Source organism: Aquarana catesbeiana, linkage group LG13 (assembly GCF_042186555.1).
Source record: "Aquarana catesbeiana isolate 2022-GZ linkage group LG13, ASM4218655v1, whole genome shotgun sequence".
In the NCBI taxonomy this organism is placed as follows: Eukaryota; Metazoa; Chordata; class Amphibia; order Anura; family Ranidae; genus Aquarana; species Aquarana catesbeiana.
The window spans coordinates 54,428,573-54,456,219 of NC_133336.1; the positions used below are offsets into that span (position 1 = coordinate 54,428,573).

General features: G+C 41.9%; 1 protein-coding gene and 1 long non-coding RNA gene across 2 annotated transcripts in view; one reads left to right on the top strand and one right to left on the bottom strand.

The window, feature by feature from the left end:
* ADSS1 (adenylosuccinate synthase 1) lies at nt 1-27,108 on the top strand. Its single transcript, XM_073609692.1, has 12 exons — nt 1-147; nt 1,744-1,806; nt 4,116-4,166; nt 5,181-5,247; nt 8,201-8,308; nt 9,390-9,471; nt 12,784-12,910; nt 17,621-17,775; nt 21,509-21,633; nt 23,592-23,689; nt 24,732-24,881; nt 26,880-27,108. The coding sequence occupies exons 1-12, from the start codon at nt 12-14 to the stop codon at nt 26,930-26,932; spliced, it is 1,215 nt and encodes a 404-aa protein (XP_073465793.1). The 5' UTR covers nt 1-11; the 3' UTR covers nt 26,933-27,108.
* The window catches only part of LOC141117085 (uncharacterized), a 40,479-nt gene continuing 33,415 nt past the window's right edge, over nt 20,584-27,647 (bottom strand). The window contains exon 4 of the long non-coding RNA XR_012237096.1: nt 20,584-22,027. This is a non-coding gene — a long non-coding RNA (uncharacterized lncRNA). The remainder of the gene's footprint in view (nt 22,028-27,647) is intronic.

Here is a 27,647-nt window from a genome sequence, read left to right on the forward strand (position 1 = left end):
TTCCCCCAAGCATGTTTCTTGATAACCGGTTATTTGTCTTTCAGGGAGGAAACAATGCAGGACACACGGTTGTGGTAGACGGCAAAGAATATGATTTCCATCTCTTTCCAAGTGGTATTATTAATAGTAAAGCTACCTCCTTCATTGGTAAGTGTCAGACAACACTACGATGTTCTCACATATGACTCTGCTTCAGCCTGTCTGAACATTCAGTTCTGTCTTGCCGAACACAACGCATTCTACGTTCCCCCAGGACCTCAACCCTTTCTAGTGGAGATTTTTAGACTTGCTCATTGAAGGGCTGGGAAAATGGAAAAGTGTTGGCTGCCTGTACTAACTAGATGCTTTGAGAAACTTTCACTTTTTAGAATGAAAAATCTAGACGTCTGAATGCATGCATTTTCTAACACGTGTGCACAGATTGGCTGTTTTAGGTGGTGCTAGTTCCCATTGGTCAATTTAAAAGTTCCCCGCTGGTGAAACTGAAATAAGATGTGGCATGAGAGGGACGGCCAGCCCTTAAAAATCCAACAAATTTAAAGTGATTTCTAAAGGGTTTTTTTTTATTTATTTTTTTTTGGGGGGGGGGGGGGGGGCAGACGGGGACCCCAGAAGAGGATTGTGGCTGCTCCTGTGGAAATTTTATTGCACAGAACAGGTAAGTATAACATGTTTGTTATATTAAACCAAAAAAGTAGCCTTTTAACATTACTGTAAATTACACCTTATAGCCACATAAAATTCATTTGATTATTACCACGCTGGTTGAATAAAGTGTCCAGCTTGAGAGTTTAGTCTGGGCGCATCTTGAAATGGATCCATAGACCATTTTTACCCACTCCTTGTATGCGTTACTTTTCTATGAAGTTGGATTTTAAATTTACAGTTGCAAGCAGAAACACGTATGCCCTTTTTATTACTTAACAAAAGGTATTCCACAATAAAATATTTTAGTCCTTTTAAGAAATAATTTTTTTTTTTTTTTTTTTTGCTCCTCAAAGTTCAGACAAAGCACAACCAACTACTGCCTGCAGGGCACAATGCTCACATTCCATTGTTCCAGTCAGTGACGGGCTTTTACGCTCTGTCAAACATTCAAGAAAAGCTTCTAGTTTTCTATAAAATATAAGCGTGCGATAAAAGCGAGGCTATAAATTGGATTAACTGAGGTTTATACACATTGCTGTGTACACAGGAACGAGCCGCGAAAGCCGTACTTCATCTAGTTTTATTATCCTTTACCTGCGCCTTTGGGACATTTACTTAATGGGGTTTTATGGCAAAAAAGCACAAACTTTATCTACTGCCAGAAGAAATCTATATAAAAAACCGCTTTTGTAAAACGACCCGACCCATCATATATATATATATATTCCTGTTTACCATGACAAATGTAGCCAGAGCATTTTTCCCTGGCGGCACAATAATACCGTTTATTTTCTGCTGCAGATTCTGAGCCCTTTCGTCGGCTTGATCTGTAACCCTTGTGGGAATTAATGAGTGTTCTTATCCCGAGTTAATGCATTTCAAGGCTATTTTGGTTTTGCTTTTGAAGTGTCTATATTTTAGCAAGGGGGATGCTAATGGAGCATGATACAGACTTTAGTTCTATTATGAGCGTTCTGACGTGCATGTGATTGTTGAGATGATGTAAATGTTCTTCTGGTATTATTAAGCGCTGATGGTGTTTTTTGTTCTTCTTTTTTTTTTTTTTTTTTGTTTTTGTTTTTTTTTGTTTTTCAGGTAATGGTGTAGTGATACATCTACCAGGCCTGTTTGAAGAGGCAGAAAAGAATGAAAAGAAAGGTAGGTAGTATATGTGATGTATAGGTGATGCATAACTGGTGGTTAGGTTGAGCTAGATGATCCACACGGGTGCTGGCAGGTGGTTTGGATCCAAGGGTTTAAAAAACGGTGGCATATAGGGGATTATAGACTGCTAATCACCTGGATGAACTGATCAGGTTGTGGTCCATCATAAACCTTGCATAAGGTTTGTCCTGACTCGCCACAAATTGATGCAGATTTCCAGCTACGTGATGCTTCAGTCCCTTACTGGCTGCTGTCATTTTCTTCTCCCCATCTTCTTCCAGGTGGCAGGTTTTCAGCCTCTTGACTGACCAGTCAGGGATTGATATCATCTGCGTTTGTGTATTGTGTCACAGCTGGAGTGTGTCCGGAATGCACTCTGTGCACGCGCAGCTCAGTGTGCATTTAATAGACTGCGAGCAGGCAGGTTTGTTATTGCAAAAGATACATAGCATGTCTCCTGCTATGTGTTACCTGCTTGCAGTTTTCTCTTAAAGTAATCTAAATTTTTTTTTTTTTTCTTTACCACTTCAGCCCCTCTTCTGCGCACTTTAATTTTTTTTTTTTTTTTTACGCCAATCTTTAAAAAAAATAAAAAGGGTCACTTTTATTCCTATTACAAGGGATGCAAGAGAGGGTGTAGCACCTCTCCCGCCGCCGATAAAAGTGATCTTGCGGCGTATCTGCTGCAGAGACCACTTTTACCCTAAAGAGTGCCGCCTGCTGTTGCAGAAAATACCAGGGTTATGGAAGCTATCTGCTGCCATAACCCCTGTATTCTACATCAAAGTACCGACGTACAGCTACGACAGTCTGCGGTAAGTGGTTTACCACTTTCTGCCCGGCCTATAGCAGATTGAGGGCCGGGAAGTGGTTCTGTTATCCTGATTGGGCGTCATGACCTCCAGTAGGATCTGACATGCCGCATCTCCAATTGTGATAAGCCTCTGTCAGAGGCTTGTTACCACGTGATCAGCTGTGACCAATCACAGCTGATCATCGCGTGAACCAGGAAGTGCCGGTAAATGGCATTCCTCGGTTCGCGCTGACAGCGAGAGCCAATCGGCGGCTCTCCCTGTCAGAGGGGTGGTCTGTGCTGATGATCAGCACATTGATTATCAGCACAGCCCCATCAGATGTGCCAAAAAGGTACTCAGTCAGTGCCCCCTCAGGATCGCCTATCGGTGCCCACATCAGTGCCCTACAGTGACACCTGTCAAAGCTCATCAGTGCCCAACAATTCTACATATCGGTGCCACCTCGTCAGTGAAGGCGAAAACAACATTTTATAACCGAAACGAAGAAAAACGTTTTTTATTTTAAATTTTCTTTTTTTTAGTTGGTTTAGCAAAAAATAACGCCAGTGGTGATCAAATACCACCAAAAGAAAAAGCTCTATTTGTGGGAAGAAAATGATAAAAACTTAGTTTGGGTACAGCGTTATGACCGCGCAATTGTCATTCAAACTGTGACAGCGCTGATAGCTGAAAATTGTCCTGGGCAGGAAGGGGGGAAGTGCCTGGTATTGAAGTATTTAAAGTAGAACTATGGGCAAAATGTTTATAATTTTTGAAGGAGTAAGGGAGGGTTATAACCTCCATCTGTGTCCCATTGCAAAGATTTCTTTTCACTTCCTGTCCCATAGCCAAACAGGAAGTGAGAGAAATCCCTGCAAATTGAGGGAATTTCTTGAGGACCTCTAGGTCACCAGAACTAGCGTCCCCATTGGAGGACATTTCTGCAGACAACCCAAAGTTTGGCATATTCTTTTAATCACTGTCAATAATGGTAAACAGGACAAACAGAAAGTGAATCACCCTAATGGGGACACGGGCAGCTATAAAAACCTGCCAGGTGTTCTAATCCCTCTCCACTAAAAGTATAAACAGTTTTGCCTTTTTAGTTGTATATCCATGCATCAAAATATTTTGTTGTTTTAGAAGAAGTTTAAGTTTATTTCCATTTTACTATATTTGTTCTTATAAAATGTTCCCTCCCTCCTTCTACCAATCCTGCCTAACCTGTATAAAAAAGATCTGTATACTTAACCTATTTTTAATCCTATTGGTCTGGTTACATGATTCTCCAACTCCCCTCTGTCAGGGAACGGCTGCTAAAGGAGAGGGAATAAAATGTGCTGCTGCTGCTAAATGTATTGGGAATGATTGTGGAAGACTATCTCATATAAGAAAAAGATGTTTGGTAAAAACGATTGTCCGGGAGCAACTTGCATCTATTACAGGAGACTTCGGAGAAGGCCTTTTGGCATGTTTCAGAAGTAATACTTGATCATTTCTTTTCAACAGGGTTGAAAGATTGGGAGAAGAGGCTAATCATATCTGATCGAGCGCATATAGGTATGTAGATGGATAAATATAAAAAAATAAGTACAATCCTTTAAAACATTTTGTGTTATAGCAAAAATATATTGAGGTGTTTTTGTGTTCTCTCTTTTTTTTTTTTTTTTTTTTTTTTTTATATTTTTAATAAAGCATTATCACTTTGCCTATTGAGGCTGGGTTCACAAATGTGCGAATTGGATTACACCATCATATTTTCAAATGTTCTGAAGATTGGTTCTTTTCAGTGGGTCTGGTTCACGTATGTGCATTGCATCCGCGCTCCGCATTACACAAAAAGTGTGCATTTTTTAGGCAGTGCGGTGCGAATTGCAGGCACATAATCTTCAACGGGAACGCATCTGGTTCGCAGATGTGTTCTGTTCTGAACATGACTTCTCTCCCCCTCCTCAGTAAACCTCCCCCCCTCTCCCTGGTCAGCTGATCCGCAGCTACATCGTAGAGGAAACGCTGAATGTATTTTATTTATTTTTTTTAATCTTTACCGGGAAACCTGGAGCTGCATTTTGCACCGCACATATGTGAGCCCAGCCTTAGAGCCTGTGCACCCATCCCCCGAAACAAGCTGTACTTGCCCATCTGTGCTCCATTGCCATCTCCATTGAAGCTCTTCTTCCATTGCTCTACAGAGCAGCAAGGCTTCTGGATGTAGGGGAGCATGTCACAGTGCTTGGTCTGAGTGGCCAATCACCAGGTCCGAGCACTGTTATGTGACATAATCCCCCAGGTAAGCTCTGACACGGACCCTAACCTAGGGTGGGCTTCTGCACAGAGGAAGTGGCAAAGAAGCATGGATGGATGAGTATAAATTCCCGGGTGTTTAGGAGTGCCATTGGGAGTCATTGTCTCTTTGCCCTGAATGAGTAATATAACCTAATCGCACACATGGGGTGGACTTGTGTCCTTTATTTTATTTTTTATTTTTTTTTGTTAATGTAATCGTGAATTATGTTGAACTCCTCTTACTTGGTGTCTTCCCTTTTTTTTTTTTTATGTATCTCCTCTATATAGTGTGTGACTTTCACCAGGCAGTTGACGGTCTTCAAGAAGTCCAGCGACAAGCACAAGATGGCAAAAAGTAATTCCTTTTTAGAAACCGCTTTGAATTTTCTTAGGACGGTAGCTCCTCATAGCTACATTGCTAAACAAAAATCTTTTGTTTTTAGTGCAAACTGTTAGGGTCAATTCGGTTGTTTTGCAGGCTGGCTGGTAAGTGCTGTCTGTGTGTACCTTACTGCAAAGGCTAGTTATAGATCGGGGTGGTTGCCACTTTTTTTTTTTTTTATACATTTGGATGAATTGGGCGCGGGATGCACTGGATGCCTTTGCAGCCATTGTGCTTTTGCTGGGTGTCACGTGACTCCCTGTGCCTTTTAAGAGTGGGCTCCAGGCATACCTGCCCTTAATCTATCCATTCCTGTGTGCTCCTACTATGGAGGCTCTGGAAATGGTAGAATTAGGACTGCAGTATATACAGAGGTCCCTTGGCGTTGGCACTGTGACTTACGAATGTATTTGCAAAAAAAACCTCTGTTTTTACGTACATTGTTAGACAAACTCAATTTGGTTGTTTTGCTGGCTGGTGAATGTGCACCTTGCTGCAAAGGCCGATTTATAGGTTGGGTTGGTGTCACTTTTTTGTACAATACTGTATGTGTTATATATATTCAGATTTTTGTTAACATAAAGAGGGATTTTGTGCTATTTCTATAGTGCAGAACACAAGGCAACTGTGCACTAAAAGCTGTTCTGTATAATTGTATTTTATGTCGCAGGGAACAATGGGGAGAGGAGTCTGCTACTTGGTGAACATAAGATTTTGCAATTTACGTGAAAGATTTTTCTAGTGTGAGAACAACCTTTCACTTGATTTCAAAGTTCACCAAGTCACTAGGCACAATCCTTTCTCAAGCTCTTTATTACTTTGCTTCAATCCAGAGTTCACCTGGTTTAAGGTGGTTTCTTATCTGATCACTTTTTATTTCAATTTGTACCTGTACTTTTAATCATATGTCACGTTTGAGCTATTTGTATCCAAGGTTTATAAATATTTTCGATTTTAAAATGTCTTTTAGTCCTGATGGAACGATAGCCTGGCTTTGGCAACACATTGGTTTGTCATCCTTTAGTAAAAATACTTTAGGACAATTGGTGGTCCCCCTGCACATGCTCAGTTTGGTCTCTATTGCTGGAGAGACTATTTTCCTTGTTGAGCTGAGCTTTTCAGGTCGCATGGTATTGACATCACACGTGTGGGTGTGTCTGCAGATCTTAAATGACAGCCCAGTCCCTCCCCTCTTCCTCCATGCCCAGTAACTAAAGAACAGTGGGTGGGATGTCACATTTTGATGGATGGCTGATCCGCCTCCCATAACACGAGGACACAGGCTGTAGTGGAAATCTCCTCCTACCTGAACACTCGGCACTCGCGCAAACCCTGCAATTTATCACGTGACCGTGGTATACAGATGAGCCAAAAAGCTATATAGTGGCAGTATCTTAATATAAAAAGATGATTTATAAGCTGTGGGGGCGGTTTAACTATTTTCATATTACTGGGTTTAGTAACACTTTAATCTTTGGTGTGTTTTGCTCTTAATCACTTTTTTATCTATTTATTTTTTTTACGTTTTAAAACTTTTTTTCTTTTTATTGAGCATTGAATGTTTCTATTCAAAGAAAAGAATATGTCCACAATACCAATCTCCTATGCATCAATGTTCCACAAATCTTTACAGGACAAAAGAACGATGCATAAACAAAGATGGCATTTATTGCAAACTTTGTGGGTCAGCAACTAAGGAATAGGTCTAATGGATCTTAACGAACATGACCTCAAATAAGTAACATACCGTACTTAAAGAGCCCCTAGACTTAGGAGTTGTCAAATATAGCTTAATCCTAACAGGATATACAGGATCCAAAAAAAGAACGCTCATGGCTGAGCAATGGGGAAAGATCAAAGGAGAAAATCATATTTATTTATTTTTTTTTTGTTTTATGGATACTTTTAATGTGCCAAAGACATGAGCCATTGCACTCCTTTTTAACAATTGGATGTTACACCCTGAGCCCAATGTAGGTGGAATCTCAGATCCAGAGCCTCTCCTGTTTATTAAAAGGGTCAACCACTACATGTGAAAAGCAACAGTCCAACAAAGTCTGCTTTATTTGGGTCTCAACAATTTTATCCTTTTATTTATTTTTTTTTTTTTTCAATACAACGTCACAGCCTGCTATAGCCTTTCCCTTAGTACTCCACCAAGCATGCACCCAAAACATAACCAGGCTGTGCTACCTAGGCTGAGCTAACAAGAAGATCCAAAGTATTCTTCATACTGGCTAGAGGAAGCCAAAGAGGGGTTTCATATGGTCATGCCACTAAATCTGTCCTTGGCAAAAAAATTAAAAAATGAATTGCTTGGACTTGAAATTTGTTTAGCCAGAATTCTTAATATAAAGTAGAAGTTCAGCCAACACCTAACTAATTCTAAAAAGTTTTGGGTGAACTTCAACTTTAAGTTAATTTCATGTTTATACCTAAAACATTAAAGTGGAATTCTAGTCCCTCTCCCCCTCCTAACACCAATAACCGTTGTAAAAGAAAAAAAACGAAGTACTTGTCTATTTTCAGTCCAGTCTGATCTGGACACATGATCCCCTGTGGCGGCTGCAGGGGAGAGGTGATAGGGTGCCCTACAATAACTGGGAAAGCCAAGGGTGATGACTCTCCATAGGCTCTCATGGTGCAGCCGCTGTTGGCGCTCCCTCCACTCCCCTGCAGCTGTCGGCTCACACAGGGGAACCAGATCATGGTCATGTTACTGGACCAGAGTGGTCTGAAAATGAGTAAGTATATAATTATTTGTTATAGAGATTAGTTGGTATAGGTGGTAGACAGGGGAAGGGAGCATTTTAAGACAAGTTGGGCTTTATCTGGAATTCTACTTTAAAAAGAATTCAGTTTCCCTGTAAATGTGGCTTTGTAACTGTATTCTAGTATTCTCATTGTCTTTTGTTCCTGCTCTCAGCATTGGCACTACGAAGAAGGGAATTGGACCAACTTACTCCTCCAAAGCGGCACGTACTGGTCTTCGTGTGTGTGACCTCCTTTCAAACTTTGATGAGTTTTCATCTAGGTTGGTTATTTGACATGTACTGTATTATATATTATACCACATTATATAAAATGTGGACATTTTCTGCTGGAACTTTAATTTTTGTTTGTTTCATTGGCTTATTCTACTTGCATTGTTCTACAAAAATGCTTGACAATATTAAACTATAAAAAAAAAGCCTAAAATATGCTTAATATTCTTACTGTGAATAAGATGACACACATGTCCCAGAAGACAACAGGGGGGGGGGGGCTCGCTGCAGAAGAGGATGACGTCCTCAGCCGTGGCCTGGCTGGATCGGAAGTATTCTTAGTACTTCCAAAAAGGTACGAGGGGAAGTAAAAAAAAAATATTTAAATATCCAAAAACAAAGGGGGTAGAGAGGTGGTCTTTCATTTAAGACCACCTCTCAAAATTGGGTGGAACTCCGCTTTAACTGATGTCATGCTTGCCAAAGGCCACACCTTTTTGATCTACATGTGAGTAAAATCGTAAATGCAATACGTTGTATTTACTCAGTGACACTTGCATACCCTCTGCAAGTGTCTTTTTACACAGGAACAGCTTTCATTTTAACACCCAGTAAAAGCAGCAGGGTGACGGGAGCTGGATGTAAGCTGTTATATTCCATATCCTCAAGTGGTTAACTTTTTTTTTTTTTTTTAACCATTTTACCCCGGAAGGATTGACCCCTTTAATGACCAGGCCATTTTTTGCAATACAGCACTGGGTCGCTTTAACATTTACGCGGTCGTGCAACGCTGTACTCAAACAAACAAAATTGATGTCCTTTTTTCCCACAAATAGAGCTTTTTTGCGCTATAAACAAAAAAGACCAATTTTGGAAAACTTCTTCTTTTTTTTCTACTTTTGCTATAATATCCCCAAAATATGTAAAACACAAATATCTTCATCAGTTTAGGCCAATATGTATTCTACATATTTTTGGTAAAAATTTGCAATAAGCTTTTATTTGGTTTGTGCAAAAGTTATAGGGAACAGATGGGGGCATTCTGAACCTTTGTCTTGGCCTACAGATCTGCTGTTTAGCCCATTGCTGTGGGTAAGGGCAGGATTATTGATAATGTTTGCTTTTTTGCAGGTTTAAGATCCTGGCTCAGCAGCATCAATCAATGTTTTCAAATCTAGAGATAGATGTAGAAGGCCAGCTGAAGAAGCTCAAGGTAATGTGTCATAGGAAAGTGGAATATATTCCAAATATATGTGTTGTGAACAGCGTATCCTATTTGTAACAAAAAAATGAATAGATCATTGTATCCTGTCACTGGGTAGAAAACAAGCATTTGCTTTCTTTGCAACACATATACCATATGTCTCTTTAGTCATTATTCGTTGGTCTTTAGTCACACAAGTCATATTTTTAAACTGTTAGTAACGTTGTCCTTTAGGCTTCATTTCAAATGCTCTGTTAAAATTACAAGTCACACAATGCGCATTTCAGATGCCATTCATTTTAATGACACCTAACAATCGCTGTGCGGTTCTGCCACGATGAATCAAGCTGTAAACCGCATCACATGAAGCTTGTCGTCTTCTTGGCGACTAGCTTCGTGCCATGCGGTTTGCTCCAATTGCAGCTCGATTTGGCGTGACCGCACCGCATTTTTAGGTGCCATTAAAATGAATGGCATCTGAAATGCGCATAGTATGACTTTTACTTTTAACAGATCGTTTATAAAATTGCGGGCTGAATCGCGTCTGCTCATGATTCAAAACGCCCAGGTGTGAATGCAGTCTAAAGCGCCATACACACGATCAGATTTTCTGCTGATTTTTTTTTTTTTTTTTTTTCCCTTCAGATTTACCAAAACCATATAATATGAGGTCAAACCTTAGGAGTTTCAATTTGTATGTAATCAGACAGGCCCTTGCAGTACATGGTTTTGGTAAATCTGAAGACAAAAATCAGCAGAAAATCTCATAGTGTGTATGGGGCTTTACTGCTTTCCACCTCCATGTCACCCACATAGCAGAATACTTATTTTCAGCAGGGACCAGATGAATTTTAATCGGCATATGGCCATCCCCGCTTGTCAGAAGTTCGATCATTTTATCAGCTTCAGCCGAACGGTTGTGTGTTTTGTTTTTTTTTTTTTTTTTTTGTGAACAGGAAGAGAAGCAGTCGCTTTATCTCTTTTTAAAGTAAATTTATAGCAAAAATAAACTAGGAAAACTCTATCATATTCATAGCAAATTAGTCCGCCTCCATTCTTTTCTAGCCCTGGTCATCCTTGAGTAAGGGCAGATGATTCCCGTAGCATTTACTTCCTGGAATCCATCTGCCCTTAGCTCACGCATGCAGGTGGGGAGGTGCTTGGTTCAAAAAGACTCTCTCCTCCCCTCCTTCAAATGAAAGGGTAGGAAAAAGGCCCATATAGACTCCTGGGATGCATATTATTTGGCCTAGGCCAGGAAGCTACAAAAAAAAGTGTGTTCCATTTACTCTTTTATTTACTAATGCTGGCAGCATAAGGATTAAAAATAAGAGTTTAGTTCTGCTTTAAATCCCCTCAGTTGTCTGCACAGATTACTGGATTGGAAGATTTTCCTTCTATTCCGGTTTTGGTGACGACTCAAATCATTGACTGATAGTGAGGGTGAACCTCCCCAGCTGAAGTTTTAACACTTCACCATTCTGTTAAACTTTTTTAAAAAAAAGTGACTTTTGATACATGTTTTAAAGCTGATATTGAGGCATTTATCCATAATTTTTTTCAATTATGGGTACATGAAAGAGGACTAGCACTGTAAGCCAATCGGACTTTGCTGCATTGTTAAACATGAGTGGCCTGTGTGCTTGTGGCCTTTTGGCCTCATCCTTGAATGTCTAGTTATAGATTGGGTTGGGTCCTCTACCAGGCTGTATAACTCGGCTGCAGGGGGTAGTCTACAAGGAGAGCCTGACCCGGTTATAGAAAATTGCATGATGGGCTGAATACAAAGCCTTTGGCAGTTAAGATATTTCCCACATCAGTATTTTAACTGTTTTTTTAGCTGTTTGCCCGGAGGTCAGGTTTAACTGGATTCCATTAGCTCTGTCAATCCAGTATAAACGGCCACTGAAAACAAAGTAAACTAATCTGAACTGCTGAACGTTGCTTCACCTCTACCAAGTTTGTAGTCCTACTGGCTAGGCAAGAAATTGAACCCTCCTTTAATATATTTATTAAGCTAATCTAGGCTAAAATGACTAACTTTCAAAAAAAATATATATATTTTATCCCCGGTTTACACTATAACCTGCATGTGAATTGCACCGCATTCCTGTGCAATTCACATGTGATTTTAGTGAATGTTTCTCCAAAGTGAGGGAATCCCCCTCTTTTCACCCCAGCCAGTGTCCCCATTAGATTTCCCTTCTGTTCCTGTTTTGGTGACCACTCAAAATTTTGGACGTTCTCACTCTGTTCTGGTGACAGCAGTCTGCAGGACAAAGTGAATTGGGAACACAGACTGCAATAAAAACTTGACAAAGTCTCACCTAACTGTTTTTGGCATTGTGGCCAACTTGGGACCATGTACCACATTTGGTGGCAATGCCATAAAGTAATCAGATTTTGGATCAGAATCTCTGGCCTCGACCAGTCAGTCACAGGCAGTGGCGGCTTGTCCTTCAGGGGCACACGGGTGCAGCCCCCCGCCCCCGATCCATGCGTCTGGCCCCCTAATCTACATGTGGGGACAGGATGCATGTATTCCAATCGGGGGGGAGTGTTTGAAGCACTTGCATAGAGCCAGAGGATCTAATAGGCTTCAAAAGATGGTGCTCTGCGCCCCGAGCCTACCCAGTTGTATGATGGCGATAATGGATCGTTTTCTGCCGCCCCCCACAAAGAAAAAACCTCCATCTGCCACTGGTCACACATCTGCTTTATTCCAGAAATTGCCCCCTGAAGTCCCCAAGAACTCTAGGCGGTTGATTTTGTGTATTTAACAGCCAGAATAATAGTAGGGAAGCTTTGGAAGCAGTCTGTGGTACCACTTGGAATACGTCAAACACAAGTTTTAAATGGGTTATGGTTAATGATGGGCTCACCTGTACCCTCCATAACACCGCCATGATATCTGACAAAACATGGGATCCAATACAGGCAATGCTTTTTCTTTCTCATTTATTATTTCTGGAACATTGTTAGACAAGTTCTCCTCTATTTTCATCAGTATGATGGTTGTTGCCTCCTTGTACCTTTTTCACTCCACCTATAACCTCCATACTTATTTTTGGTTTTAATGTGCCTATTTTTGAAATATATGTTTGAACCTACATATTGGTACAATTTGTACTGATCTTTGCACTTGAGAGATTTTGTTCTACTTCAATTGTTGCCATTAAAACTGCTGAAAATGTAATGAAATATTGGAATCTAAATAATGAAGGTCCCCCTACTTTTTTTTTTTTTTGTTTATTCCAGAACGTTTTAGAGTAAAATTTTGAAGGACTATTCCAAATAACCATTACTCTTGTGATGTTACAGATGTATGCTGACAAAATCCGCCCCATGGTGAAAGATGGAGTGTACTTCATGTATGAAGCCCTTCATGGTCCTCCAAAGAAGATTTTAGTAGAAGGAGCAAATGCTGCATTACTTGACATTGACTTTGGTTAGTTCCTGAAAATGACTTCTTGTGTCTCAGCGGGGGGCCAATTCAGTCAGCTTTTTCTTAAAATGAAAGCTCTAAAACAGAATAATTTTTATTAAGTTGCTGCAATGATCAGCATTGGTAGGCTTACTATAACCTTGGCTAATGTAAACCTAAGCTTTTGGTTACATATTTTGCGTCTTTTGCGCCGAAGACTATGGCGTTCCAGAATGTCAGTTAATACTAAGCTCAGGGTATGTATAAAGTGAAACCTTTGCAATGCTGATATCATATATGTCCTAAAGTTCCGTGCCATGTTTTTAACCACTTGAGTACCAACCTGTTGTATACCCCTTCATTATCAGGGCATTTAATAGCACTTTCCTTTGACTGACTAAAGCGGAGTTCCGGCTTGTTAAAAAAAAAAAACTTAAAAGTCAGCTACAAATACTGTAGCTGCTAACTTTGTATTTAAGGACACTTGCCTGTCCAGGGATCCCGCAATGTCGGCACCCCAAGCCGATTTGTCCATTGGCTTTTGGTGCAGGCGCCGGCATTGCAAGTAAGGGAAACCGGAAGTGAAGCTTTCAGGCCTTCACAGCCGGTTACCAATGCACATGCGCGAGTCACACTGTGCTTTCTGAATGGTCCCGTCTTCTGGGACACGCACAGAACCCAGAAGGCAGTGGGGGGGGGGGGATTGGACATTACTTAGATCGCTGTACGGTGATCTTACTAGGGAACAGGTACCCGCCCCCCCAAAAAAGTGCCAAATGTTGCAGTGGAGGGTGTGAACAAGTGGTACTTCACCTTTTTTAGATGGAGCTCTGCTTTAATAACGGATATATATTTTGGGTTTTTTTTTTTTTTTTTTTTCTATTAGGGCCCTTTCACGCTGAGGCGTTTTTCAAGTGCTTTTTGCATTAAAAAGGTGCCTGAAAAGCTCAAGAAAAATCCTTTAAAATCAATGACAGTGATCGCACTGGGGCAGAGCTTAAGACTGGTGCACTAGATACATGAATGTAGTGGTCATAAAGGGGGCAGTGAAGGGGTTAATACTGTTCACATAGAGGCATCAGGGTGATGAAGGGGTTAATGTACACATGTGCAGGATAAGGGTGGTGAGCGGTTAATTTACTGGTCGCTAGGGACTGTATTGCGGGTAATGTGTATTGATTTTTGTAAATTCTGCACCAACCATCTAGGAAAGGGGTAACAATAGCTATGCTGTATGTGTGGTCCGGCTGTATAGTAGTATAACAACAATAAGATGTTTTCACTGGAATTCCGGCTCCTGCGTCAGTGAAGGGCGCCTCTTCCTCGCTCTATTCCCATTCACAAAATCTATTTTTTTTTTTTTTTCTCCCCCACAAATAGTTTTCTGTGATTGGAGGAAGAGAGGAGGGACAGGGATGTACATAAACACAAAGCTTTTTGTAAATAAGATTGGAGTGAGAAGAGGGCGTGGTGCGACCAGAGCCCTTCACTGCAATTGACCGATGCTTTCATGCCCGGGTCACCCCAGAAATCGAGTCGGGCCGGCTTGTAAATTTTCGAATATACAGCAGAACCTCACATAGCATACATATTAATTTCTACATAGCCGAGGGTGAACTGTAGTTTTAAACCATGAAATAAGCTGTGGTTTTGAGACATGGAAAGAGTAGCATCGAATTCCTCTCCCATAGCTATTATTATCATGGGTACATTATAGTTGCATATCTTAAAGCTGAGGTTGTATGCTAATCAGCTCATTTTGCCTTTCCTTGATCAAGCAAAGCAGATCATGTCTGGTGGAAGGGGCTAGCAGGGTGTTGTACATGGCTTCCAGAAGCATCACAGCACCTTGCCTCAGAGCCCATTCACACAGGGACGACTTGTCAGGCGACCTAGTCGCCTGACAAGTCGCCTCCCGTTCTGTGCTATGGAACCGTTCTAAGGGGAGCGACGCAAGTCGCTCCGACTTAGAAAAAGGTTCCTGTACGACTTCGGGGGCGACTTGCATAGACTTCTATACAGAAGTCGTTTTGCAAGTCGCCCGGGCAGTCGTTTGCAGGTCGCCTCGCTGAGGCGACCTGCAAGTCGTGTTGCCCCTGTGTGAATGGGGTCTAAGTATTCCTCTCCGAAGCCCTCAGCCCTGGTGCAAGCAGTGGCTGGATCTTGAGTTGGGCAAATATCAAAACGCCTTCCAGAGTTTCGCTTACTGAAAAATCATCTTCCGGGAGTGTCGGATGCTTGGCTCCTCTCTGCTTGCTGTTGTTTCTTTTGTTGTCTCCTACATCACTATGAGATACAATAGTAACGTAGGGGCTGGAAAGAACAACCACAGCGCAGAGGGGAGGAAGGCTTCTGACACACCCGGAAGTGTCGGATGCAGAAGATTTTTCAGCACGCAAAGCTTAGGAAGACAGAAGAGATTGGTGGCAGGATGGGCAGGCATGGCTTTTGTTTTCACTTTTTAGTGGAACTTCACTGTATCTGAGTGCCACAAACTAAACTCTATTTAATTTTAATATTCAAAGTAAACTCCTCCATCCATCCATGCATGTCAGTGGCTTGCGAAAGTATTCGGCCCCCTTGAACTTTTCAACCTTTTGCCACATTTCAGGCTTCAAACATAAAGATATAAAATTTTAATTTTTTGTGAAGAATCACCAAGTGGGACACAATTGTGAAGTGGGACGAAATCTATTGGATAGTTTAAACTTTTTTAGCAATTAAAAAACTGAAAAGTGGTGCGTGCAAAATTATTCGGCCCCTTTACTTTCAGTGCAGCAAACTCACTCCAGAAGTTCAGCGAGGATCTCTGAATGATCCAGTGTTGTCCTAAATGACTGATGGTGATAAATAGAATCCACCTGTGTGTAATCAAGTCTCTGCATAAATGCACCTGCTCTGTGATAGTCTCAGGGTAGTCTCAGGCTTCTGAGACTATCACAGTATTAACGCAAGGGGGCCGAATAATTTTGCACGCCCCACTTCATTTTTTTATTAGTTAAAAAAGTTTCAAAAATGCAAAAGATTTCGTTCCACTTCACAATTGTGTCCCACTTGTTGGTGATTCTTCACAAAAAATAAAAATTTTATATCTTTATGTTTTGAAGACTGAAATGTGGCAAAAGGTTGAAAAGTTCAAGGGGGCCGAATACTTTCGCAAGCCACTGTACTTCTGGAATCCATCTGTCTTTAGCTGAGTCTTGCTGGCAGGAGGGTGTACTTCGCTGAGAAAGCCCCCCCCCCCAACCTCCATTTTTTTTTTTTAATTTGTATTTTTTTGGACGTAGCGGAATACATTTTGGCCAAACTTGACAAATTTGAGCTCTATTTGTGTGACAAAAATGATATACATTTTGTTTGTGTACAGCTTTGAATGACCGTGCAATTACCAGTTAAAGCAGCGCACTGCTGAATAGCAAATAATGGAGTAAAGTTCCTCTTTAAGGCTGGGTTCACACTTATGCGATTGCAGACATTGCATGTGATTTGCACCACATTCCTGTGTACGTCACATGCGATGTCTGTGAAATGGTGCAGATGTCACTGTGAAGCGGGAACCTAGCCTAAATTAGGACAGTCACTTTTTGTTTTGTTTTTTTAAAGCAGAACACCCGCCAAAGAGCTAAATACGTTTTAAAATACTTAGAAATGACCTGTTTTTTACCTTTTTAAAAATATCTTTACTTCTGTGGAGACAATATTGTGATTCACAAGCCCCTGCTTGTCCTATATGGCTCTGATTACCTCACTGTTCACTACTGAATCCTGACACCGTTGTCATCCGTGAACTTTCATACTCCTCCTGTTAAGCAGGCCATAGACGAGTCAAAAATCAAATTCTTATCGATCTTCAGGTCGTTTGATTTTTCCCATCCTTTGTGTGCCAGCTGCAACATGCAGTTTTCGTGCCGCATTTGAAAGTGCCTGATCCAACATGCTGGATCTTTTTTTTCGTATGAGCCATTTTTTGTTTTTCAATTGACAGAAATAGAAGTAAATGCCCCCTAATTGGGACTTTAAATGGACCACCAACTCAAGGGTTGTGTAAAAAATATTCTTTAATATAATAGATTAAAATGCAAAAGACCACATATATGAAAAGGATGCACAACATGTGCTACATGAAACAAACCAACTGTGTTATGTAAGATCGCATACAAAGTGAATGCCCGACGCGTTTCCGGTATAAGGTGTTCCAATACCTTCCTCAGGGGCCAAGGGTTAAATGAGTTTAACATTCAAAATAAATTCTAATATGGTGATTCAATGTCAGAAATACGCATTAGGGACCAATAAGTCCATATTGACACTGCACACCTCACCATCAGTGGGATTATGAATATTTAGTGTGTTCTCTGGGTGCATGGCACCTGCATAGTCTCACGGGTTGTGCTCCTATTGTAAGCCTCTGTTAGGTGGAACAGAACAGCTCATTAAGAGCACTCTTGTTGGGCTGAATCGCCCAGGGAACAATGTCCCAACGTTCCACCTCTGGTAAAACAAGTATGTCCGTCTAGCGTGTGGTGTCGAATCGCTGGATAAATGCCTGGCATTTACCAGGTAATGTTTTAGAATCCTTTTTTTTTTTTTTCTCTCTCCAGTTTGTATTTCTATGTGTACCTGGTGGGTTTAGTATTTGTACTCTGCTTAGTAATCCTGCATAGTGATTGTGCTTTATTCTTCTATTGTCATGAGAGCAAGTCTTATTGTAAAATGACTCTTCTGTATCTGCAGGAACGTATCCCTATGTGACGTCTTCCAATTGTACAGTAGGAGGTGTGTGCACTGGACTCGGAATCCCTCCTCAGAATATTGGAGACGTCTATGGTGTGGTGAAGGCTTACTCCACTCGAGTAGGAGTTGGAGCCTTCCCTACAGAGCAGATCAATGTGAGTGTTCTTGTGTGTGTATTGGGGTTAAGCTTTTTATTTTATGGGCCTCTGTTTAGCAGGACTTGCAGCTGTGTGATCAAAAACCAACTCCAAGCAAGAGGTAAACCGGTGGACTGTTGAGGGGGAGCTTAAGTGGAAAGGGATCCCCATGCCCAAGTGTGTGAATATGTACACCATGGCATACGTGCCCTACGCAGTTCCTTCTTCCATCAAGTCCATACCCCCCCTCATACCAAGGCCACTGCTTCCATCTTCATCTGATCTTCTGGATCTGGAGTCTTCAGCACTTGATTGGCCAGGCATGTCGTCTTAGACCATGCTCCCCTGGTAATTAGAAATACAACTTTTAACCACTTCAGCTCCAGAAAGTTTACCCCCTTCATGACCAGGCCATTTTTTGGCGATACAGCACTGTTTAACTGACAATTGCTCGAATGTGCGGCGCTGTACCCAAATAAAATGTCATGTATTGTTCCCTGGGAGTGCTTTCTAACTCTGTGGGGGGTGGTTGTACACTGGAAAGGCAGAGATCTGTTTATGCTTAGCAGAAACTCTAGATCACTGATTTCCCTTGTCGCAGAATGGCAGTCTGCCTTGTTTACATAGGCAGACCGCCATTCCGCCTGTCTTGAATGATCCAAGGGTCCTGGCGGACATCGCATCCGCTGGACATGTTGATTGGCTCCCACTATCTGCAATCTCACAGCGGGAGCGGGTCGCTGGCGGCTCGCCTGTGCGCCCCATACCCGGAAGTGCCAGAGTGGCCGCCCTGCCGCAGTATATCTGCGTAGGGCGGTCTGGCAGAGGTTAATCCTTGCAAGTATACTGTACATTTATCCCAAGACCAGAAAACTGTATATGTGAAACAAACCGTACCTAGGATAGTGCAGATAAAACATAATGCCTAAACAATATCTTGGACCAGGGCATGTAACCAGGAGAGGCCACCTCCCGCGGAACAAGCAAGTCACAGCAACTGTTGCTACATCAACTCTTACTTGGCAGCCTAAATCAGGAGCGTCCGAGAGCAAAGATGGATAAAATCTAAGAAGTACACTGGCAGATTCCTGTGGAGAGGCGCTCTAAATTGTCAACACGTACCCACAAGAGTTAGTTTGTCCCGCCACCAACGGCGCACTGAGATGTGCACTGAACTCTGTATGTGTCTTGGTGTACAATTACAAAGAAAAAAAAATTAAGCAAGGAAGAAGCAATGATAGCAGAAGACATACAGAATCCATTTGTCCAAAAATGCTACCGCTTAGTATTTCACACCTGTACGACTTGTCCTGCGACTTGGGACTGCAAAGTCGCAAGACAAGTCGTACCCCATGATTTCTAATGAGTACCATTCATATCTGTGCGATTTTCAAAGTAGTCCCTGCACTACTTTGGTCCGACTTTGATGCGAGTTGAGGTCCATAGACCAAGTTTACACAGGCATTCCCTGAAATCGTGCGACTTTGAAGCACTGGTAGTGTGAAAGAGGGCCTTAGTGACTTAAAGCGCATCTTCAGTCTTTCAACTTGATTCTATTTTAATGGTCTCTCCATCCTTAACAAATGGAATAAAAAGATTTTCTAAACCTAAATAATTTTTTTTTTTTCCCTTTTTGTGAGTGAGGAATGAGCTGGAGGACGGGGAGGGGGCAGAGAGTACCAGAGGTTAGAGAGGCATGTGTCATTAATGCGCCCATAGCGCACATATGTATAACCCTATGGAATAACTGCTTCTCCACCATCTATTATGGCAAATTTCATGCAGTACACTGCTCGTGAGTGAGATTTGCTAATGTAGAAGGTGGATATGTGGCAGACCAGAAAATCAAAGGGTGCTGGCTTCAGTGGCCCGCCGCTCTTAAAATGGCTGCAGTGGTGCAACAGGGTAAGTGCCCTTCCAGCCTACTTTTTGAATGCGAAAAAGGCAGATTTTGCTATTAAGTGGTTGTAAACCAAAAAAAAAAAAACATTCTACCTCACTCAGCAAAGCAGCATAAGGCATCTCTCTCCAGTCTGGCTGGTAAAGGAGCAGCCAGTCATCTACAATCCTCCCCGGTTTCCTACAGTAAAAAAAGCCCAACACATTAAGTCACCACGCCTCCTCTCCTGTGTCTGACCAATTTAAAGCGGACCACCACCCAAAAGGAGAAGTTCCCTCTGCTCACCCTCCCTCTCCAACCCACCCCCCCTTTCCCCTGCACTGCCACATTTGGCACTTTTTGGGGAGGAGCAGGTACCTGGTTTTGATAGGTACCTGCTCCCACTTGCGGGTAAGATCGCCATGGCCATCTGAGTATTTCCAGCAGTATTTTCGTTAGAAATAGACATGTTATACTTACTCCTATGAAGTGGTTTTTCACAGAGCAGCCCAGATCCTCCTCTTCTTGGGTCCCTCTGCGGAGCTCCTGGCCCCTCCCTCCTGTTCAGTGCCCCTACAGCAAGCAGCTTGCTATGGGGGCACCCGCGTAGCAGATCCCTGTGTCCATTCAGACATGAAGTCGCAGCCCAGTCCTGTGCCCTTTCTCTCCTTATTGACTTTGACAGCAGTGGGAGCCAATGGCACCACGCTGCTGTCTCAGCCAATGAGGGGGAGTCCTGGACAGCCAAGTCTCTCGTGCCACATTGCTGGATCTAGATCGGGCTCAGGTAAGTATGAGGCTGAGGACCACAGAATGTTTTTTTTTTTGTTCCATAGGAATGCATGGAAGCTCTTGATTTGTGCGTTTTTTTGAGCATTTTGCTCAAATGCAATAATTTTAAATATAAATAATAAAATAAAATGTTTTTAAATAAAATAACTCCGGACACTAACACTAATATTAACCCCTAAACTAACAAAATAAGTAAAAAAGGCGCTGCGCAAACTGTTGGCGCTACATAAATCCTGTATTATTATTATTAAAACCAGAACCTTTAAACCTTAACCCCTTACAAAAAAGTAAAAAAAATAACCACTTGCCGACCAGCAACGTACCCGTACATAGGTACACTTCAAGTGGTTATAACGGGATGATGCCTGCAGCTACAGGCATCCTGGTACCATAATTAGAGCTGACGGTTGGCTCTATTGTAAAAGCAATCCTAACGGATAACTAGCAGTGGGAGGGGGCATCTTAACCCCTCCCCCTGCCTGCCTTCCACGGCTTTACAGGGATCTCCCGTCCCGCCGAGAGTCCCCATTGTCCAGCTGGCTGATCAAATACTGGAATGACTTCGGTTGACCTCTGATATAGGAACCCAGAGGCGATGAGCTTACATCTCTTCCGGTTTCCCTGGAAATGAACAGTGCCATTTTCTGAAAATGAAAAGCATTTGCGCACACCGATCTTGGTGTGATTAAATTCATTTAAGGGCAGAGGAGGGATCTGGGGTCTTCATGACCCAAGATCTCGTCATAAAGAGTACCTGTCACATGCCTATTTCTGTCACAAGTGATGTGTACATTCCTTGTGACTAGAGGGGTACTGAAACTGAATCCAACCTGCTGGATTGCACACAAAAAAAAACTGTAGTGTGTACTCGACTTTAAAGTGGTGTTTCCATTAATCGCATTATGCAGATCTGATTGCTGTAAAATGAAGCGGACCCTTTGGTACCACACAGAGCATTAGCAAGTTCTCATTAGGTACTTTACTTGATATAAAGCCGGCTTAAATGTACAGTGGTGACCGGGTCACTTTAAAGTGCAGTATTTCATGTGTGATTAAAGCGTAGTTTTTTATTTCTTGCAGGATATAGGCAATCTACTTCAGTCGAAGGGTCATGAATGGGGAGTGACCACAGGCAGGAAGAGAAGGTGTGGCTGGCTGGATCTGGTCATTTTAAAATACGCCCATATGATCAACGGATTCACTGCGTAAGTCCACGGCTTTTCACTTAAATTCTACAAAGCCAAAGATTTTGTACAGATCTCCTTAAGTTAATAAACTGTCTTCTTTGGGGGGGGGGGGATTGTCCATGTTGTCCGATAGCAACCCCTATTATAGTCCAACTCTTGTCTATAATCCCATTGGAAAATGTAGAAAAATTAGAAATTGATTTACTCTGCTATCTACTGCTTATTTATTTTGTATGTTTAATGCAATAAGATGGATTCTTTTTTTTACATGTTATATTCAATGTCCATGTCACATTACAAGGTAAACTTGGTGTCTTCAGCTTCAGGAAGATGCAAAGTGTGTTCATCTCATCGATATTATATTCCTGAAGATTGGTTCCAAAATGGAATTGCCGTTTCAGTTTTAGCCGACCTAAAGGATGAAAACAAATAAATATATCATTAGTTTAAAGATCTCTTTTCCTTCAAAAATGCTTGAGTATCGCAAACCATTGGTTTGGGTTTTAAAAAGACAGACGTAAAAGCATTGTATTCATAGCTAATGTAAACACCTTTTGGGTGGAGACAAGCAAATCATTTCTTTAAGGTCTTAGGTCGGCCATACACGATGCAAATTTCTTTCCTGTAACCCAGAAATTGGCATGGTTCCCCCAACAGACCGTGCTAACAAGGGAATCCCTCCTGCCGAGCAATTGTCTTCTCCCTGCGGGGGAAGCCGTCCCCACCAGAAAACAGTGATTATCGCTAGCGGCTATAGCAGCTGTTAGCGAGAATCGCAAGATAATCCAACCGGCTGGTTTTACCAAGTTGATCGTTCAACTTTGTACATTCAGCAGGCCTATTAATGGTTTCGAATATTGGCCGTTTCCTGCTGAACTGGCCAAGATTCAAACTGTGTGTATGGCTGTCCTTGTGGTCATCTATACAGCTTCTGGATTATCGTGTAGATGGATACATTCTTAACTTAGAACCAGGTGAGCCTGCCACAAAATGGTTTGCAGCTTATATCCAATCGGTGACATGACTTTTACAGGAATCCAACCCACCATTTGTTTGCCGTCTGAAAACAGTATAAGTAAAGGTTTACAATCACTAAGTGAAGGAACTATCCTCAGGTGATGAAAAGAGATGAAACAAATCCTCCTACATAAGTTGTACCTGTCTGTCTGCAGTCTTTTCACATTTGTTCAATTGCTGAATTTTATAATCTTGTCTGAGTTCAAAAAAAGGGGGCGGAGAGGTAACACCCTGCAGAGCTCAGTGAAGAGAGCTCTGACAGCTTGTTGGAGGGAAGACACGCCCCCCTTACAGTTTACAGAAACAGAGCTGAGGCTGTCAATTAGCTGGAGGCCCCTCCCCTGTCACCATTTTTCTCGGTGTCAAAGTGATTCATGCTGTTAGAGGAACAAAGCAGCAGACAGATGACACTTGGTGCTCTTAAATGAGACAAGTACACAGTATAGAGGGATATGCTTTGTTTATATTTCATGTCGGAGGTTTACAACCACTTTAACATCAGAGTTTATTCTAGACTAGTCTGTAACAAACTTAAGTGTACCTGTAGGCCTGGGAAACTTACACTGACAGTTTGTATTGCAGGCACGTCAGCATGGATCTCCTGTAAAATGGCCTTGGGACTCCAAAAACCAGGGGTACTCTATCATGCAACAAATTACCTGGTGGCCAGCTTTGGCCCTTCCTGTCTTGCCTAATGCCATTTATTATTGGCTTATTACTGTGATGGTCACCTTAACTAACCATTCGTAAGGTTTGAGGTAGAAAGGGGTGATCCAAAACTAGCCACTAGTAAGTCACTTCTATGGGAGGGTACCCCTGGGTTTTGGGATGCTTGACAAGATATGCACACAAAGTGCCTGCAGAATAAATGTGTCTCTTGGGAGCTTTGTGGTCTCATGGGTTTAAGGCCCATCACTGTACAACAAATACTTACGGATTTATTGTCTGATCTCTTACAGTTTGGCTCTAACGAAACTGGACATTTTAGACACACTGGATGAGATTAAAGTTGGTGTTGCCTACAAACTCAATGGGAAGAGAATCCCTTACTTTCCAGGTTTGTGCATTACAGAATGTTTCACTACACCTTATTCAGTGAGGGCTCAAACAGTCTAGACAAGTCAGGAAAATGTGGTCACTAAAGTGATTCTAAAGTCATGGTTGTGCGTTTTTGTTTGTTTTTTCTACCTTATTGCATTTCCCCAGAGAGGGGAAAGGTAAATGTGCTAAACTGACCCAGTTGCTTTGCTCTGCATAAGGTAAAGTCATACATGGCAATTCCCCCATAAATGGTGTGCATTGGAAAATTTCCAATGCTGGCTATTTTAAGGCAGCCACAACTGCCTGAATACCTGAACAGTGACTGCATCTGATAGGCCACAGTCACTGGCCGATTAATCTTCCACTTGGCTCAGTTGATTTTATAAATCAAATGTTTTCAAGCTGGCCAGCTTAAATTGCTTCTACAGCCTGCATTCTATGCATTGGGGTAAATAAAAAAAAAAAAAAAAACTTCTGTGCTGCAGTAGCCCCCCTCTTGTTCTTACCTGAGCCCGATCCAATCCAGCAACGTGCACGAGAGCAGCAGCTCTCACCGCGGTCTCCCTCCATTGGGCAGACTGATAGCAGCTCCTGCTTCTACCAATCAAATGCAGTGACAGGGCTGAGTCGCCCCGGTCTGTCAATAGATGCAGCTCGGGCGGAAATGTGCACAGGTGCCCCCAGGGAAAGCGGAGGGGCTTGGCGCACCGGTGGGGGACCCCAGAAAAGGATTGGGGCTGCTCTGTGCAAAACAATTGCACAGAGCAGGTAAGAGTAACACATTTGTTTTTGGTTTTAAGAAAAAAACAATGTTTATAATGGAAGTCTCCTGCAAGCTTTAGAAGGGCCACTGTAATATTTGACTATGAATACTGAAATATGGTAATACCGGACACCTCCAAAAAACTGTTAACATCCCTAATCCCTTCCTGCTACCCCTGAGCATCAAAATATAATGACCTTGCATACTACCATTCTAAATGATGCCATTCTCTTTTGGTTATTCGGGAATCCGTATTTGCACAATATTTGACTTTTTTTTTTTCCTTTTTTCTTAGCAAATCAAGAAATTTTACAGCAGGTAGAAGTAGAGTATGAGGTCATGCCTGGCTGGAAGAGTGACACCACAAGTGCCAGAAAATGGGAGGAGCTTCCTGTCAATGCTCAAAATTACATCAGATTTGTGGAAAATCAAATCGGAGTGCCTGGTGAGTGCTTGAGTCATTTGGCATATATTATACCAAAAAGAGCATAAATGCACTTGGAAGTGGATTGTTTAAGAAGGTTTAAAGTGTGAGAAGCTATTTGGTCCCCTCTGAACAGGATGGGGATGTGCTACGTCCCACAAATGTGTGGGTAAATATGAACTTGAGCTATTCAGCTCTGTAAACAGACTTTTCTGTCAGTCAATTGACTAAAGCCAGCCATTGGCGGATCGAATCTGTCGGTTTGGGACCGGCTGAGATCCGAACCGTGTATGGGCAGACTGATTGTACCTAAGTTGATCAATCAAATTAACTTGGGTGATTCCTTCATCAACAATGACTGTGATGGGGGAATCGAGTGAATTTCGCACCTATGGCCAACATAAGGCTAGTCAGGAAAATTTGAATATGAAATATGTAATCTCTGCCTAACGAAAAAAATATAACTTTTGTATCGAGGAAAATGTATTCAGAGACGCTATACATTACCTTTTCAATTGATGCTTTGTGTGCTCAGATGGGTCTTGTACAGCTCTGTACTCTACTGCCCACAGCACATGAATGGGGTGCACACAGCTTGGCTGACGGGTTAACCAGGACTAGTGATGGGAGACTCGGCAGAATTGCCAGTTAACCACTTCAGCTCAAAGATTTAACCCCTTCAAGACCAGGCCATTTTTTGCTATTCAGCACTGTGCTAATTTACCTGACAATTGCGCGGTCATGCAATGCTGTATCCAAACAAAATGTATATCAATTTTTTTCACACAAATAAAGCTTTCTATTGGTGGTTAATCATCCCTGGGTTTTTTATTTTTTATTACATAAACAAAAAAAGACCAATTTTGTAGAGAATTTACTTGCTGTTAAAAAAAAATCTCTTAATACATTTTGGCTAAAATGTATTCTGCTACATGTCTTTGGTGGAAAAAAATCCCAATAAGTGTATATTGATTGGCTGGTATGAAAGTTATAGCGTTTACATTTACAAACTATGGGATATATACTAGAATTTTTTTATACAAGTAATGGTGGCGATCGGCGACTTAGAACCGGACTGCGATAGTGTAGCGGGCAATCTGACACTGACGCTGGGGGGGGGACTAACTGCCATTGACATCACCAGTGACATTATTACAGTGATCAGTGCTAATCTGTCACTGTACTAATGACACTGGGCAGGAAAGGGGTTAATATCTAGGGCGATCAAGGGGTTAGATGTGTGCCTAACCAGCGTTTGTACTATGTCAGTGATGGCGAACCTTGACACCCCAGATGTTTTGGAACTACATTTCCCATGATGCTCATGCGCTCTGCAGTGTAGTTGAGCATCAGGGGAATTGTAGTTCCAAAACATCTGGGGTGCCAAAGTTTGCCATCACTGTACTGGGGATCTGGTTGCTTTCATTCCCTGTTTACATTCAGAGCGGTGTTCGGTGAAGCTCAGTCAATTATTAGCCGGGACCAGGTGATCGGGATGTGCTGTGACGAATCGCAGCACAGCCGGGTGCACCCCTCTACTTAGAAATGCAGAATCGCGTATATATACACGTGATTCTGTGCGGCCTGCACTGTAAAGGTAAATCTAGAGTGTGCGGTCAGCAAGTGGTTAATCCATTTTTGATTATTTTTCATGTAGAGTTCTAACTATTGATTTTTTTGTGAGTGATGGAAGGACCCCAACTAATCATGATTCAAGAATTGTATGCCTTTCTGTGTAGTTTGACAAGCACTGTCAATTACAAAGGAGCAAGTGCCTTCTCCTGGCAGTATAGGTGTGCTCCAAAAAAATCTTTTACCAGTCAATCATAACAATTGCCAGATGGCTGTGATCACTGTGGCATTCAGGGAAAAAATATACTGGAAACTTTTTTTTTTTTTTGTATTGCGCTACAGGGTAGTTAGGGTGAAACTTGGCAATTACCAGGACTTTATCGTCAAGTGCAGAATTTTCATGTTGTGCAGAATGCAGCTGCTAATATGTCTCTCTTCTCTATGCAGTGAAATGGGTTGGCGTTGGAAAGTCTCGAGAGTCTATGATTGAACTGTTCTAAACTTCCATCAATTTCCTTGTCACTGATTTCAAGACAAAGCACCGCCATTGTCAGTGACTGTAGTGACTAGTGTACGCTGCTACATGTTCTGGACCTGCTGTGTGAATGGTTTCCCACTTTGGTAAAAATTGTGATGACTTACAGCCATCTAAATAAAAATCGGTTTGAAATAAAAACTTGTCTGGTTGTAATACTGTAAAGTAGCACTAGATCTGAAACATGAACAGGTGTGTTTGTTTGTGTTTTTTTTTTTGTTAAAATTTTAGACCTAGGAGGAAAAAAAATTACAGAATGAAAATGAAAATTCTGCTGCAGTTGGCAGTTTTTCGGTTAGCTGTTCTCGCTCAGCCATACAAGCCTGTGGTCACAAGGACACTGGAGAGTGCAAAATCTGGGGCAGCTGTGCATTGAAACCAATCGGCTTCTAACTTGTTCAATTTAAGCTTTGACAAAAAAAAAAAAAAAACTGGCAGCTGATTAATTTGTATGCAGAGCTGCACCAGATTTTACACTCTCCAGGTTTAGTAAATTAACCCCAGTGACTATGCCCAATGGAGACACAGATAATGATAAAAATCTGACAAAGGGGTTCTAATGCTGGCCAATGATGGCGCATAAGAGGTTCTGTTCATCAGGAACCGAGCAAATTTTGATGCATGTATTCCCCCTTCCACAGAAGTCAATCTAACAACCAGATGTTGGAAAACTCTCCCCC

What these genes read in the sequence shown, in the direction of transcription:
- ADSS1 (XM_073609692.1), top strand. Translation starts at nt 12, where the DNA reads ATGTTTCTTGATAACCGGTTATTTGTCTTTCAGGGAGGAAACAATGCA. An exon ending in TTTGATGAGTTTTCATCTAG is followed by an intron (nt 8,309 to 9,389) that starts GTTGGTTATTTG and finishes GCTTTTTTGCAG; the next exon opens with GTTTAAGATCCTGGCTCAGC. An exon ending in GCCAGCTGAAGAAGCTCAAG is followed by an intron (nt 9,472 to 12,783) that starts GTAATGTGTCAT and finishes GTGATGTTACAG; the next exon opens with ATGTATGCTGACAAAATCCG.